The 17,196-nt window shown below is 43.8% G+C and overlaps 1 protein-coding gene across 1 annotated transcript; it reads right to left on the bottom strand.

Annotated features, from left to right (window-relative positions):
- Positions 1-3,377: 3,377 nt before the first annotated feature.
- PRL (prolactin) lies at positions 3,378-13,733 on the bottom strand. Its single transcript, XM_030314746.1, has 5 exons — positions 13,680-13,733; positions 11,526-11,707; positions 8,821-8,928; positions 6,236-6,415; positions 3,378-3,767 (listed from the first exon to the last, which is right to left on the bottom strand). Exons 1-5 carry the CDS (start codon positions 13,705-13,707, stop codon positions 3,576-3,578), a joined length of 690 nt encoding a protein of 229 aa, XP_030170606.1. The 5' UTR covers positions 13,708-13,733; the 3' UTR covers positions 3,378-3,575.
- Positions 13,734-17,196: the final 3,463 nt, after the last annotated feature.

The raw sequence follows: 17,196 nt of genomic DNA, 5'->3' as shown, positions 1-17,196 counted from the left end.
CTAGTGAGAGCTACTATACGTCTGTTAAAAATGTGAGCTTTTCTTGTACTTGGGTCAAATTTGATTATTTACTGACACCTTATAATGCTTTACACATTAACAGTTCAGTTCACTTTGCGTTAAGAGCTCAAGAGGTAGGGGATACTTAGGTTACAAAATGATTTTAAATGAGTCAACAGATATTCCGTCTTCTAGTTTTGTGCCTATCAATACCCCATCAACCCTTCACAACCCCACGGTGAAGCCGTCAGTCCAAGAAGCTCCCTCGTTCTCACATCCAGACGTCTCCTCGCCATCGTTTAATTCACTGTAGTGTTTGGTTAGCGTCACCTGCTATGCTGACTGTTCTCTACCATTTGGTACAGTAACTTGTATGTGTATGCCCCCCACTCTTTCTCTACAACTTGAGAGCAAACTTTTAGGGGATAGAGGTTTTCCAAACCTCTTTTAGTTCATACAGCGCCCATGATTGACTAACCTATGAGATCAGTGAATTTCAAGGATTTTTGTTTGTGTGTTTCTCTACCGTTCTTCCTCTAGCAGGGCCCGTTTCTTCAAATGTAATCTTACGTGGAAATCTATAAAAGAAGAAAAAAATAGACACACTCCGGTTGGCAGGGGAGTGATTGTTGTGTTCTTCCCAAATATCCCCTTTCCGCCTACCCCTTGCTGACTCCACAGAACACCCATGGCTCCGCTCAATCTTGTCTGAAAAATACAGTGTTCAGTTCATATGTCATGGTCAAGCTGTGAGAAACCTTTTCATATCATCACCTCAGTTATTTATCTCAAGTATCTCGGAATTTGTGCGGGGAATAAACTTTGTGAGAGACAAATACGTGAAGATGTCTGTGGGCTAGTGGTGAACTTATGTTTTATACAGTTTCATTGTCCATTTATTACCAAACTTCACCCCTTGTAAATACCATCCTCTCTGTTGGAAATATTTAGAAATGGAAGAATAGGAAGTTAAGTGGGTAACACAAGAGAATTAGATGTTTTCAGCAGTAAATGACTGAGAAAGGAAGTTCATGCAGGTTTTTCTCTGACTTGCCTTCCTTTTAAAAGAAGAAAGCTGACATTTTGCGTGCGTGCTGGAGAAAGGGGTGGTTCAAGATTGGTTTGGGGCATTCTGTTGTGTTCTGAAAGGTTTGGGTCATCATAGCTAGAGTCAGAAGCAGGACCCAGATAAAATAATGCTGGCCATGATGCAAGAGTTTGGTTTTGTTGGGCAGCATTCCTGTGCATGTGGGAAAGATTTCTTTGCAGGACGAGGAGGATTGACTTGAGTTCTGATCTGAAGATGTGCCAAGTTTTGCTCATCTCTAGAGCTATTTCAAATTAAAGAGTAAGGGCAAAGAATACTTGAATACAAAGGCAAATTTCAGAAAAGGAAGAGAGAAGAGGAAAGGGGAGTATAAGGAAAATGTTAGATAATATTTGCTCTTATGGTATAAAATTTAAGCAATAGATTGAAGTCTTTACCAAATCCTGTATTCTAATAGCATCTCAGCCTTCACAACTCCGAAGTCTTTTACTCACGTTTCCCCTTCTTTTTTTTCCCCGCCTCCTTTTTCCTCTTCATCCTCTTCCTGCTCTACCTTTTTATTTGCTCTCTGTCAGGATGTTGGATGGAGTAATTCTTATTGTCTGCTGTCGAGGAATGCCTGCCAAAGCCCTTATGCTGCTGCGGAAACAGTCTGGCAATCCCACTGCCTTCTGCGGCCGGCCGGAAGAGATCGGCCCTAATCCCATGTTGTTTAGTGGCAATTGGACAAGCTGAGCTCCCCTAATCCAGTCACCTTTCTCCAGCAGGAGACCAAGTGTAGAAGGAGTAGGGTGTTAGGATTCAGTGGCCTAGCAGGGAGTATTTGCAAGGCCAACTCTCTGACAATTACTGACAGAGATAATGACTCATCGGTTCTAAAAGAAAGGGAAAGCCACATCTCTTTCCTCAGATTCATGTGTGTTCATGAATCTAACCTCCCGATCCACTCTGTGTCTTTGTGGACAGGAAGAGAAGAAGATTGTCAGGAGACCCGGGGATGGGATAAAAAGCAAACCAGTATTATGGCCTCCTGGTTGTTTCCAGTGGTTATGATGCATGAGTTTGCTGTGGGTTCCCAAGGAGACAGATGACCCTGCAGCCAGTTTTCCCCGGTAGGGTGCTGGCAGGGCGAGGACACAGCAGCAGAGAGGTTGGGGGGATACAGCAGGGGGCACAGCTGTGGGGGTAGAGAAAGAATCAAGCCCGAGTATTTTCCCTGGTAAATACACTAGACAGTAGGGTGCCCTCACTTGTGAATGTCCTGGAAAATCACAAGGGTGCCCCACAGGGAGCCACTTGCCACTCGAGGGAATTCAAGGTTAGCTCCTGTTGGCAATGAGGAGGCTACAGCGACACCGTGAAATCCAGTGATGTCAGAACTTGACCATCTCTCCTCATCTCTATCCCCTTCCAACGTGGCCCAGAGAGATGGTGATCCAGAAGCGGGAGGGGGAAGAAACCTTGCAGAAAGTGACCACATTTGCTTCCCCCTGGTAGGTCCCACGAGCCACAAAGGGGCGGAGGAAAACATTAAACAGGTTGAGTGTGAAATGGAGTTGAAAGTGGACTCGAATGGACTTTTGAGACCAAGAATAACTCAAACCTATGAGATGCGTCCGTGATGACGCCACCAGGAGGAGTTCAGTGCTACATGGTTGAGAACGGCCACTGGAGAAGGATAACACCATGACATGTTGGAATCTGCCCTGATCTGAGTGTTTGTGTTCCTCCCAATTTCTGATGCTGAAATCCTAAACCCCGGAAAGTAACAAATAGCAGCAGTAAGTGGGGCCTCTGGGAGGTGTTAAGTCATGAGGCTGGAGTCCTCATAATGGCATTAGTGCTCTTCTAAAAGAGACCCCGCAGGGCTCCCTGGCTCCTTCCACCACATGGGGACACAGGGAGAAGTCTGTGACTTCCCTGCCATGGCCTCCCCTGGCCAGGATGTAGAAAAATATTTCTGCTGGTTGTAAGTCTGTGATGTCTTGTTATAGCGGCTCAAATCTACGAATACGGTAGCCTACCAAGTTTTAGACGGCTCGGTAAGCCTCATACTGTGAGGACACATCACAGCTTCATGGTGCTTACATTGTCTGTTCAAACATGGTGTGTGGCTGACTTTCAGAGAGTCCTGAGAGTTCCCTCTTTCTGGTAGCAGGACCAGCAGGATGCGTAATTATCTAATTCTTTGATTCTGGTCATTTGACCTGTAATAATTTACTGTGAACCTCAAGGAAGCCGTTAACGGTCTTGTTTCTAATGCTAGCTTCTGCTATTTGTGACAGATTTTAACAGGAACTGTTCAATGGTGGTGATGGATCTTCTTTGGATTCTCTACTAAATGAAAATGAGACACTTTGACGAATTGCTTTTTTTGATTTTGACGTCTCGGAGGAGTCCGTTTTTATTTTTTAAGATGAGACCCATTACACCCGTGCGTGCATTAAAAAGCTATAACACTAAGAGGAGCTTGCTGCGGGACGGATCATTAGGGACCCTCCCAGAAACGGATGGGACGGATACGGGCTTAGCAGTTGCTGTCGTAGACGATTCGGCACTTCAGAAGCTTGAGGTAACTGTCAATCTTATGTGAATCCCTGCGTAGGCAGTGGAGCAGGTTATAAAAAGCAAAGAGGCGAGAGTCTTCATCAGCCATCTGCAGGGACGGGAGTCCGGACCAGACGGAGTAGACCTCGTTTTCTCTGACTCCGGGATGAACCTAGTCACCAAAAAGATAGCAACTTAGTATTACTAGTAGTCGCTTGTCTGCGTTCCTTCCCGTTGTCAAACGAAGATTTGGGGAAGAGGCATGAGCGTCAACACTCTCTAGAGGGAGGTGTAGATTACTGAGCTGGCGTATCTGAGATCTGTTAATAGTCTGAGCAGTAGAAGCCGAATTCAGATGTAGGTTTTCTTTTTTAATTTTTTTTTTTTCAACGTTTATTTATTTTTGGGACAGAGAGAGACAGAGCATGAACGGGGGAGGGGCAGAGAGAGAGGGAGACACAGAATCGGAAACAGGCTCCAGGCTCTGAGCCATCAGCCCAGAGCCCGACGCGGGGCTCGAACTCACGGACCGCGAGATCGTGACCTGGCTGAAGTCGGACGCTTAACCGACTGCGCCACCCAGGCGCCCCAGATGTAGGTTTTCTAACATGGATGTGATCACAGATGAAGCATATCTGCCCAGGAGTAAAGAGAGAGAGAACTACAAAGCTGGTGTGTGTATATTGAGAGAGATTTAGTCGCGATGGAGTTGCACCCTACGTATATATGAGTGTGACCGAGGGACAGTGGAGGGGTGGCTTCAGATTTCTTCCTTGAGGACATCTTTCGTGTCCTGAACCTTGTCTCTCATGTGTTCTTTGTTCCAGATTTCTTCTGATACGTCACCATAATTACATTTATCTATTTCCTGCTTCACACCGATTCTCTTCTCCGTGTAGCGTATGGACGACAGACCTCAGAAATGATAGGGATGGCACCTGATGCCTTAAGGTGCAGGGCATCTAGTGCTGACTGTCCCTAAGAGGATCTGCTGAAATAGGAGACAGTCACAGTCCACCCGGGACCGATAATCCCCAAATGTCTATAAGTAGTAGCCGTTTGCTTTTGAGGTCTCTTGCGGGGGACGTGCTGTGGAAGGTGCCCGTGAGAAAGAGTGAGGGTGCCAGTAGCACGCCCTTCGAAGGCAGGGGTCAGTGGTAGGCTGGGGAGCCTGACAGTGATAACAAAAAGACATGGAGGGACGTCAGGGTGGGGCCCCATGGTGCCTGCTCCCCGGGCCGCTGCAAGCCGAGAATGCCCCGAGGACCCGGAGACCGAGTTGCCTGCTTGGCCACCAGGCAACTTGAGAGCTGCTGGGTACAAATGCAGGATGACCGTAGACCCTGATCTGCTGAACTGTCACCTGCAGAGTAAGACTATTTCCAAGCTGGGATTCTCTCCTGGAATTTAAAGTGTGTGTGCAGCGTGTAGTGTATGTTTGTGTTGCCTTGCGTCTTAGGTGTAATTTTGGTGCTTGGGCTCTAAGACGAAATCCACCATGCAGGGGACAATGATATGCCTAAGAATAAATAAGTCATTAAACTGAAGTGTTCTAGAAAAGTGTGGTGACTTCAGAAAGTAATGAAGCAAATAATTTGAAAACCCAGGTGTTTATTTCATGTCTCAAGGTGGAAATGTGCTGTAGGCTTCTCCCTGGAAACTGACAAAAAGGACACATGATGATGTGTACTTTGTACAAAACAAGGGACGTAGAAAATCACTCCTGCTATTCTTAAAGTCCTGTCTTTTTCTTTAGGTGACACTGTCTGAGAACTTCATAAAGCTGTTCGGATGTTAACTCATTCGTGTTGAAAGCATCCCATCTGATTGGAGATCTATATTGCAAATACTAACTCCATGTAAATTTGACATTAGTAGAGGAAATGAAATGCATGAGTTTTAATTTTGGGGCCCCCAATAGGCTCTGATTTTGAAGCCCCTCCCCCACCCCACCCCCCAATTTAGGAAGAGACAACTTTCTGCAAGTTACAAAACAAAGAAAATGCCAGAAAAGAAGCACTCCTGTCTTTTGTGACCCACGGAAATCTAGTGCTCGTGAGGCAGCATTGATGCCCTGACCCCATCTTTTCAGTCTCCTCTCTGTGACAAATATGTGCAGCGGGGTGGGGCTGGGGTAGTGGCACGAAACACCATCTAATCTGATTTTGATTTTCTCTTTTCTCCCTTCCCTTTGTCCTCCTTTGGGGTGGGGGAGAAAAGAGAAAGAACCCAACCAGAATTTCAGTAGCAAGTGTCCTGGGATACTTTGAGGAACATGTTTATCTTGCAGATTCTGTTCTCTATGGGTTTCTTCTCCTGGGACATATTGTAAACCCTGGTGCCCAGGATGAGGAAAGCCTTTGGTGGATTCCTGTGTTGTGTGTGTGTGGGGGGGGGGGGGGCGGGGGGGGGGTGGGGAACGCTTCACCTGTCAGACATCACGGTAGCATCCTAAGGTTCACTAACAATAGAATCCGCCAGTATGAATTACTAGAGTCTTGCTTTATTTCATAGTCGTCTGAGATAGAAAGTGCCTCAACTTTGGTCTTGCCCAGTGAGGTATTCAGAACTCACTTCCCACCATGGAGGTCACCTCTTTCATTAGTGAGAAAAACAAGGAAGCTCCGGGAGGCTGCTCACCTGGTGCACTATCTTCTCCATGCCCTCTAGAAGCCTCCTGTTTTGCTCCTCGATCTCAATGGCTCTGGACAGAATAGCATCGGGGGCTTCGTGCAGTCCTCGCACTTCCGTGACGAGGTGATACAGGGGGTCATTCCAGGACCGCAACACTCTGAGTATCACGTTCAGAAGGTCTTCGTGCTAAGCGACCACATGAAACAATCGCATTAAATAAATCATAACACAGTGGGCTTGGTTAGCTTGTGATTTCTGCTCCCAGAGGCTGCCCCGAATTATCTCTTTGTTCTTCGTGTGTGCGCGGAAAATATTTTGTAGGTGCTTCAAGTTGTAAACATAAAAAGCTGAAGCTATTGGCTTAAACTTTGTTAAAATTAGAAAACAATCTGGCTGATTTGAATAACTGCTTCATCTAATGAGGCTTCTAGTTTATAGCATGAAGGATTTTGTTTTCCCTCGGAAATTCTACCATCCGCCCACTCAGTGAGTTCTTTTATGTTTGACAGCTTTGCTGGTCCCAAGAGAGGTTTGCTGGAACTCGGTACGCACCTGCAGTACCTGACTCAGGAAAGACGGATTCCACCAGTGTCCATGACAGAGGGCCCAAGTCATTTTCATCCAGCGACTCATTCATACAAATGACTCAAATCATTCTTTAATGTATTCGTTTGTGATTTGTAATTTTTACTCCATGATATTAGAACAAAGAGCAAAGAAGACAGGGCATTCGTACATATGCTGTCCTCAATCTAGACCAACCCCTGTCCCTCTACTGCTACCAGAACAGTCCCTTCTGTTGACCCGCTCAGGTGAATAACAGGGCGTATGCCAGCTGTAGTCTGCAATGGAAGTCACAAGGGACGGTTGCCCCCTGTGGATCCCACAGGAGAGCCTTAGGAGAGGGTCGTCTCTGATAGAAAATACTTGCTTCCCTGAGGTCCATGAAGTAAGCTAGTGTAAAGGAAGTGAGGAGTAGAGAAGAATCAAAGTGACAGTGCAATGGGAACATGTCCTCAGATACGAAATGGAGGGCCAGGCCGCACAGGGAATGGCCGTCTGGTTTTGCTAAGGCCGTTGTAGCATCATGAGTAAGAGTGAGGGCTTAGAATCGGATGAAGCCCGGACTCACAACTTACAACTCCTGTCGTTAGTCCAAATTCTGCAACCTCTCAGAGCCTCAGTTTCCTTACCTTGGCAAGTGTCCTCACAGTGCCCTGTGTTCTGGGATTGTTTTTGGTGAGGATTAAATACAGTGCATGTAAATTGCTCTGTGAAGTGCCTGGCAATGGAGTGGCCCTCAATAGATTTTAACCCCTCCTCCTTCTCCTTCACCCTTTCCTTCATTTTAAAATTCTTTTTGAAAGTTTATTTGTCAATAGAGTGCACACATGGGAGGGGCAGAGAGAGAGAGAGAGAGAGAGAGAAGATTCCAAGCAGGCTCCTTGCTGAGAGCAGTGCTGTCACAGGGAGGGGCTCGATCTCATGACCTGAGCCGAAATCAAGAGTCGGTCACTTAACTGACTGAGCCTCCCAGGTACCTCATCCTTCATTTTATCACCACCACCACCACCACCACCACCACTATTACTGAGCTTAGAGGACAGAAAGAATGCTGGTACCATTAACAAAGCTGTGAAGAGAATCAGATTGTATTAACGGGGGTATGTGTGTGAAGATAGATGCTTATTTGAAGTCACGTTAAGACTGTGACCGCGGCAGAGTATCAGAAAGGAGAGATGACAGTGGTCAAAGAGTTGGGATGAATGACTGGGGCTTCGTATGCAGACTTTGTTGTCATCAGAACAGAGGCGATTTTTGCAGCCGTGAGAAACAATACATGACATTACAGGACAGAGGAGTCAGGGGAGAATGGAGAGGGAAGTAGGGGTCAGAGAAGTAGAAGCAGAATCAGAAGGAGAGCTTTGAAAATCAGCAAGACATGGCTCACCTGGGACAGTGCTCAGTGTTGTTAAATGCTGCCAGTGTAGGAGCCAAGGGTATCGTGTAAAAAATACAACTGCACTTGCATTTCTTACATACCCATGATTTTGCAAACCTTCTGTTTTATGCATGGAAGTCCAATTTGGTGCAGGCTTTCATACAATATAATACATGCAACCCTGGGTCTAAGGCATCGGTTAAAATAATGGTGTTTGCATCAACAACTTACAGATTTTTTATTTTGCTGCTACAATCTTTTTTTTTTTAAGTTTATTTGTTTTAAGAGAGAGAGCAGGGGAGGGGAGGAGAGAGAGAATCCGACGTGGACTCCATGCTGTCAGCTTGGAGCCAACGTGGGGCTTGAACTCATGATCCCTAGGATTTTGACTTGAGCCAAAATCAAGAGTCAGAAGCTTCACCGACTGAGCCACCCAGGTGCCCTGCTGCTACAACCTTGAGCCAGCATTTGGGTTTCACCACTGATTCTTCAATGACATACTGTCTTTTCTCTTTGACTGCTTTTCCTCCATATTTGTCTGTGTGTGCAATTAGCATTACCTACTGTGGCACTTCTAAGAACGTGTAGCATGGTATTACCAGTGCACTGCCTCAGTGGTATTGGTGAGAAACGCGGATAAAAGACTCACATGGATCTGTTGGGCTTGCTCCTTGTCCTCAGGGGTAGGGAGGGAGGAAGTGTGACAGCTGTTGATGGCCTTGGTAATGAACCCCCGGCCCTGGGCATACCTTTTATCCTGAAAGCGAGCAAGCAGATGCAATTAGTTATAGGTGTTTGAGCATCCGCTAAATGAGCCCATTACCAGAATATTAACACACTTGATGTATAACCTTTTATTTTAAATGAGAACTACATGGAAAACTGAAACCAGAGCATTGAGAAAGTCACCCTTTCTCTGTGTTTTATTTATTTTGTACGTGCATTTTTTTTAAGTGTAACTCTTCTAGTCCCACCTTCTCTCCTTCTTTGTGATTTACTTGTTTAATTTACCCTTTCCACAAATTACTACTTGGAAAACAAACACTAAAAAATACCAAAAATATGAAGCATTAAATATTTTGTTAAGTTTCCTTTTTCTTTAGTATTTGAGCCACTGTTCTAGCGCATATATACCTATATTTTGCCATTTAGTATCTTATTTACCAGGGGTCCAAGCCAATATGCACTCCCTAGTAGGCATTATTATCAAATTATAACTTTTCTTTGCCTGATACAGTAAAACCTTGGATTACGAGTAACTTGTTCTGCAAATGTTCTGCAAGATGAGCAAACATTTCTAATGAATTTTAACTTGATACATGAGTGATGTCTTGCAATACGAGTCGTACATGACACTGGATGTCACGTGATCACAACCAAGCCAATGGTTCTTGAAATTCGCTTTGATATACGAGTGCTTTGGATTACAAGCATGTCTCCGGAACAAATTATGCTTGCAAACCAAGGTTTTGCTGTATTTGAACCCCCACAACTGTGCCTCACCATGTTCATCATAGATGCATAATACCATTTTGTTGATTGCGACCAAATGGTAAGTCAAAAAAACAGGGGATAAAATTTTAGGAAATATTAATCAATGGACTCAGAATAAAAAACACACACATGCACGCACACCTAGCTAAGACATCGACATAAAAGTGATCTCTACGAAAAGTTGTGAAAATTAAGGAGATAACTGTGAAGATGTGAAAGACAAAAGATAGCCAGTCAAAAGTGGAGGAGGAAAGAAAAACCAGTGAGTGAAGAGAACTGTGTGTATGTGTATGTATATATATGTATATATACAATGTATATGTATATAGTATCCATGTATATATACATGTATATATTGTATACATACATACAAACATTGATCCTCATTCTTTATGGTGACCCTTTGATTTACTGAACCTCTCATATGTATACTGTCTGCTCCTTGATTGACCTAAAAGAGTTAAGATACAACTTTCAAAGTACTGTAGTAAGAAAGAGAATAATTGTTTCTGATTCTAAACCAACCCTTCTATTCTAGTTCTAAACCTATACACTGGACATCTCAAAATAACACTTTATAGCATTTTGGGGTTTCAGAAGAGCTATCATTGTTTGTTTTCCTGACATGGATTCAGCTTAGTTTAACTTTGTTCAGTTAACTCCGTTCTGGGCAATGAGACTGTCGTTTATTAGATATCTAGTATGATAGGTGAAGAATGCCTAGGGAGACCTGTACCCCACAGTCAAGGACAAGAGATCAGCCTGCTTTCATTTTCTCAAACGCCACCTGAAAGTGCTTTTTGCCAGGTGTTGTTATGAAGGGATGTTCCCCCCAAAATTCAGTTGAAGTCCCGCCCCCGAAGCACTGTATTTGAAGATATGGAGGTAAGGAAGGTTAAATGAAGTCATAACAGTGGAGTCCTGATCCGGTGGGGACCAAGAAGAGACCCCAGGATCATCCCCCACCTGCACCCTCTGCCACCACGAGGACAGGGAAAAGGCAAGCTGGGAAGATGTGTGCACTTCTCAGAACCTGACTGTGCTGGTGTCCTGATCTCAGACTTCCGGCCTCCAGAACTGTCAGAAAATACATTTCTGTGGCTTAAGGCACCCAACCTATGGAACCCTGCGATGGCAGCCTAAGCTGGCTAATACAGGTGCTGAAATTTTTTAGGAAGTTTCTCTCAAGAAGGAGAATTAAAGGAAATTTTTATTTTTTTATTTACTTTTAAATGTTTCTTTGGGTGGGGGGGGGGAGAGCGAATCCCAAGCAGGCTCTGCACTGTCAGCACAGAGCCAGACGTGGGGCTCCATCCCATGATGCATGAGATCCTGACCTGAGCCAAAATCAAGAGTCAGACGCTTAACCGACTGAGCCACCAGCCACCCCTAAAGGAAATCTTAAAAGAGTTACTGTACTCTAAGAATTCTTGAGGTTTCATGAAACTGTCCCTTTCTTCTTGTTGCACATTTTGCTAACCAGTGGCTTTTTTTTTTTTTTTTTTTTTAATCTAAAATGTGTGTGGTTCGATCAGGCTCCTGCACCTTTCTTTCTTTTTTAAAAAAAAAAAAAAATTTTTTATCATTTATTTATTTTTGAGACAGAGAGAGACAGAGCATGAACAGGAGAGGGTCGGGGAGACAGGGAGACACAGAATCTGAAACAGGCTCCGGGCACTGAGCTGTCAGCACAGAGCCCGACGTGGGGCTCAAACTCACGGACCGCGAGATCGTGACCTGAGCTGAAGTCGGACGCCCAACCGACTGAGCCACCCAGGCGCCCCGCACCTTTCTTGTGTCAAGTGTAGGACAGCCCCTGCCTTCCCGGAAAGGCTCCTTCTGGGAAGAGGCAGTACTTACAAACTCGTTGAACATTTCCGAGGACAGGTTGTGGATGTAGTGAGACAGGATGACCGCGCGGTCGAACAGGTCCCGCAGGGACACCTGGCAGTTGACCGCCCCGCTGGGACAGATGGGCAGGGAGGCCACGCTCTTGCACAGGAGCAGGTCTGACAGCAGCAGCAGCAGGAACAGGAGTGACCCTGCGTACACAAAACCACGCACCGCTCTGAGGTGACCTGTGCGCCTGAGGCCATCACCGGCAACCCCGTCCCAGAAGCCTTCCCTCTCCCTGTCGCCCTTGGCACCTTCGGGTTCTGTAACAGCTGGGGCCGGGAAGAACCCACACCTTCCACCGTGTGACTCGGGGTCTATAATTATATTTGCACAGATAACATAGTTTGAGAAGCGGGTTACTCCCTGCATGTTTCTGTCGCTCCCGGGAGGGCTTCTGCACTCGCAAACATTGGGAGCTGAAATGAACACTGAGCCGGGGTGTTTAAGTCATTCCTAGAAGTTAGTTCAACGTCTTGGGGGTTTCTGCAGATTTTTGGTAGTCGGGCTGTCTGTGAGGTTGTCATTTTTTAACTCCGTGTTGACTAATACCTGCATCTTAGACCCTGAAATAGCACACACAGCACAGTGGATCTGTTTGTTTCGCTTTCGTGACTGATGAGGCTAAACACGATGGACAACTGCTAGTATCCAGTACGAAGAGAACCTAACACGAAGCGATACGGTGGCCTCGATCTGCTAACTCACCTGAATAACCCCCGTGCACTTGCTTGACACTTTGCCAAAAGCTTTGAATTTTTTTTTTTTAATTTGTGTTTCCCAGTAACCTTGTAAGAGCTTCGACCTTCATTATTATCATCAAATTACATCGATGAAGCAGAAGGCTTCGAGAGGTTAAGTGATTTTCCTCAAGTCCTATCATTAGCAGGTGGAGGGGGCTGGATGCCAGTATAATCCCTTTGACTTTGCCACGTGGCATCGCACACACCTGCGGGCTCTCAGGCTTCATCCCTGCAACTGGCCAGAGCCGCGGCCGCGATGGCTCAGGGCTTGCAAAGGTCTTTCCGTTACTTGGAAAGAACAGTACTTTGACTTTAATGCGCGCTAACATTGTTTGTTAACAGAGAATGTAACGCACCACCTTTTAGCTGCAAAATAAAAGATACCAGTGTTGTCAAGTGACTCATATAACAGACTTTAAATTTTTCAAAAAAACGTGGTATTTCCAAAAAGTTTATTTTAGGTACTTGATAGTCCTGTAACTTAGCTGAATGGATATTTTTATCTACAGGTGTAAAAAAAAAAAAGTGCTCTGCAGATAGAGAAATTGGAATACCAGTTCTCAGAAATTCATAACTTCATAGATACTATTTAACTCTGACCGCATGTATCTGTACATTTATCATCTGAAGGGTTCTCACAGTCCAAGAGGAGATAAAATAGATAAATGTTTTTGTTCTTCATTTCGTAAAATGAGTTTTATGGTTGTTCCTAATTTTCTTTTTCTTGCAAACGTCAACCAAGAAAGTAAAGACGGTTAATTATTGCCAGGCTGTTTCTCTTTTTGAAATGTCATTTGGCCCAAACCCAGTTAACAGAGTATCATAAGACACAATTCTATCCTTGTCCATATTATGGTTTCTGAGTTGAAAGTTGCATCAGGCTGACTTAGGTCGGCCAAACCGCATAAGAGGCCTGAGAACCAAAAAAGGCTGGTTTCTACCTTCTGAAGTTGTGATAAACTGGACCCGTAGACATTTCTGGTCTTGTTCCAGGCCGGAGTTTCTCAACATTGGCATTATTGGCGTTTTAAGATGGATGGTTCCTCGTTCGGGGGGCTGTCCGGTGCATCGCGGTACATTTAGCAGTGTCTCTGAGTTTTACTCACTAGATACCAGTAGCACCCCCATTCCAAATTAAGACAACCCAAAACCTCTCCAGACTTTAGCCACATGTCTCCAGAAGAAGGAGGATTTCCAGTTGAGAACCAGCGTTCTGTTCCATTGCCCCGGTACAGTTGCTTTCTAGAGCAATGACTAGCCCTTCTAAACTCTGTAAACCTGAAACCTCTTGCTAAGAGAACACTAGCTCAGATTTCGAATTAGTGCCACCCCCTAAGAGTATTGATAATCCAACAGCTCAGTGAGCTGTTGCACATACCTTTCAGCGACCACCCCTTGTTGTCCATGTTGGTGATGCTTTCGAGAAACACACTTCGCCAGAGAAGATCTGGTAGTCCAACGGCTTTCTCATTCCCAGATGTTGGCTTTATAAGCCTTTGACATCTTCATGAATATATTTAATCAGGCATTCCCTTCCCTGTACCAGTCATCTATTTCCGTCATTGAGATTACCCCCATAATTTCAAACATCAAATGGTATTTTATGTCTTATTCATATTCAGGAAGACATACTGGCCAGAAATGAACATTCTAGGAAGGATTGTGATTAATTAGAGCAAAAGGAAATGAGAGAAACAATGAAGATGAACTCTGGAGACTATTTTGGGTTAAAGGGCCCGTACAGCTACAGAAGTTGTACTTTACAGGAGTCACGAACGATCAAGTTTACCTTGACTTCTCTGCAGTCTCTTGAATCTACATTGTATTTCACTTAGGTGTCTCGTGTGTTATCGAAGGGTATTCTTTTTTCCCCAGTTTGAAATTGCTAGGTGAAGTCAAGATTTCAAAACTTATACAGGAAATATCAGGAGTGAGAAAACAGGAGGACATTGGATCCCCCGTGATGCTCTCATCACTTGTGCCCTCCTATTTTTCTTGTTTTTACACAGTGTGTGTTGTCCTTTTTAAAATGACATATGTGTATGTTTTAACTGGGTATTTTCATCTGTTTATTTCTTTTGACTCCAACATATAAATAAATGTAGATTGTCATCCCCAGTTTACAGATGAAAAAAAAGGCGGGAAAAAAGGCGAGATTCATTGTCAAGAATATAGAAGTAATTAGTCACGATAGATGCTGGAAGGATGGTTGCTTCGTGAGGAATCAGGGATATAAAGAAGCCTTGGAAATGAATCATTTAGCAAATACGGTCACGCATGAACAAGAAATCACCCCTGACCCCACTGGGAATTTATTCTGGGGAAGCAACATAGTGGTTTTCAAGGATGGACACACACACACACACACACACACACACACACCCTCACACACACACACACACACACACCCTGATATATAATGCAATAGAAGAAAATTCTAGGCAATAATTTGCACTCTCCTCAAGGATGGGGTGGAAAAATGATGACTGGTTTATAATTACTTTATTTCTCTGACTCAGCTCCCCTCTAGGGCCAACATGACAAAAATTCATCTTTCATGGGCTCAAACGTTCCATCCACCTCTTAGAGATTTCCTAAATGAAATGATTTTAATGAATAAGAACTGGGTTGTTGATGACTTTCTCTAATTTTTAAGTCCTTGCATGTAAATCAGCCTGTGACCTTCCCTTAGCTTTCATCTCACTGTGTGTCTCTCCTAGGAAATCGACAGGTGAGGTAATTTTTAAAATAATCCCTTTTTATGGCATTTACTTTTTCCATAGTTGCTCCTGCCACATTTATGTGATAGCAATTTTCCAAGCGCTCTTAGGGAGACCTAGAAATCTTGACAAAGAGTAACGTCACTTAAAAACTATCTTCCTAATTGACTTAGCTGAAGCAATACTAAATTCTGAATCCTACTCATCAAGTGTGATGATGTATAGACTCTATCAGTCCAAAGCTGGGGCAGGATTCCATTCACTAGGAGGAGGTATCTATCCATTTCCCCCCCAGACAGTGAAATTCTGAATTATTAAGAGAGCGGTGCCTTGTGGTAGAGAAATGAATGCTACCCTACATTCCCCTCTTCTTCTAGAAACTTAAGAGTAGGGAATCTTCCGTAAGAACTGACACCGTAATGTTCAAATTTAAAGGTGTTGGGACTTTTGTAGATAGCCAGGAAAAGAGCAGTCTAAGAGGACCTGAGTTGTGTTCATTCTGGGCGGCCAATTGATTTACTTGACTCCAAAGAGAAGGATGTTTCTCTGTAAACTCTCATTTGCTTCTTTGCTGCCTCACCGCCCCATGTTTCCTGTTAATGGGATATTGCAGGATCTAAATAATGCCAAAGGCGTATTTTATGCAAAAAGTCATAGTTGTCCTGTTTTTCTGCTATATATGTCACCCGCTTTCACCGTAATGTGGCTCTTTTAAAGATCTTTCTCTTTACCAGACCCTGCCCTTAACTTAGAGCTATAAAGACATTCACCAAGAATAGCCTGGTCTGGTGTTATTTACAAAAATTCATGTGTTTGCCATAAGCTGGGAGCTGATGATTGATTTCTGTCAAGTGGCTGGATAAATGGCTGAGATGATGTTAAAGTCACCATGAGGGTTTTAGTACCTGAAACGAATGAACAATTTTGTCGTCTTTCCTGAATGGTTCTGATTTTAAACATTAAGTAACATAAGGTGTCTTTTCCTTACTAATCAGAAATGGAGCTTGTATTTCGTACTGTCTTTTGTTTCTCTGTTTTTAAGTTTGGAATAATACTGTTCTTCTCGTCTCATGTATGATGCAAAAATATTTAAAATAGTTCACAAAACTTGAAAGGTGTCTACTGCAGGGTATCAGAGGGAATACTAAAGAGCAAAAGAAATTAAGTTTAAAAATCATCAGATTAGTGGATCACACTGATATTTCAATTTATATTAGTCATGAATTGCCTCTTACTAATAAAGTGAAATTTGCAGATGATAAAAAGTGTATTGTTTATAAATTGAAGAATTCCCCATACCTGTCTTCCAAAACTTGGAATAAAAGAGCAGATGGGATATGTGTTGTTTTCTTTGATACAAAATAACAGAAAATGTGAAGAGCACATTGGAAAAAGGATCAATCACAATGGTGCTTTCTTGAATTGCACTGTTTTCAAGATAAACCAAAGTACTGATTTCCTTACATCCTCTGTTTACATTAACTTCGTGCATACTAAGATGTACATTTTCCCCCAAAGTGCTTGTATTTAATGCCTCTCTCTGCCAGGGCTTTGCAGGTTATCAGCTTCCTTAAGTAACTCCAGAACCCAAGCTCTTAATCTGTAGCAGTGTCTTGAGGGAATTTGCTCCTTAAATTTTTTTTGTTAACATTTATTTATTTTTGAGACAGAGACAGAGCATGAACGGGGGAGGGGCAGAGAGAGAGGGAGACACAGAATTGGAAGCAGGCTCCAGGCTCTGAGCCATCAGCACAGAGCCCGAGGCAGGGCTCGAACTCACAGACCGCGAGATCGTGACCTGAGCTGAAGTCGGACGCTGAACCGACTGAGCCACCCAGGCGCCCCGGGAATTTGCTCCTTAAACAAAAAAGCCATAATGGAAGCATTTGGAAATTTCTCCTGTAATTTCTTTTCACCAACACAATATTCACGTCCTCTGATCTAATTCTCCGAGTTCTCTGTGTCAGTTTATCCTATGACCTTCTTGTCACACGTGTGTTCTGAGCGACCTGTACCTTTGGACAAATTTTAATGAGTGATATATGACAATGCCAGATCTAAGGACCATGTGTCTGGAGACTTCACAGATTCACTCTTGAAGATGACACTTTTTTTTTCAAGCTAAAAGCATCAAATTATTGGCTGTACGCTAATGCTAAGTGAGGCAGGTAAAAC

This window comes from Lynx canadensis, chromosome B2 (assembly GCF_007474595.2).
Source record: "Lynx canadensis isolate LIC74 chromosome B2, mLynCan4.pri.v2, whole genome shotgun sequence".
Taxonomy (NCBI): Eukaryota; Metazoa; Chordata; class Mammalia; order Carnivora; family Felidae; genus Lynx; species Lynx canadensis.
This window is presented reverse-complemented; position numbering and strand designations above follow the sequence as displayed.

Bases quoted from the DNA above. Each gene is read 5' to 3' on its own strand.
- PRL (XM_030314746.1), bottom strand. From the start codon at position 13,707: ATGGACAACAAGGGGTGGTCGCTGAAAG. The intron at 6,416-8,820 runs GTGAGTCTTTTA...GTGGTCGCTTAG, and splicing joins AGCAAGCCCAACAGATCCAT to CACGAAGACCTTCTGAACGT. The intron at 3,768-6,235 runs GTGAGCAGCCTC...TTTGGTGACTAG, and splicing joins TGGAGAAGATAGTGCACCAG to GTTCATCCCGGAGTCAGAGA.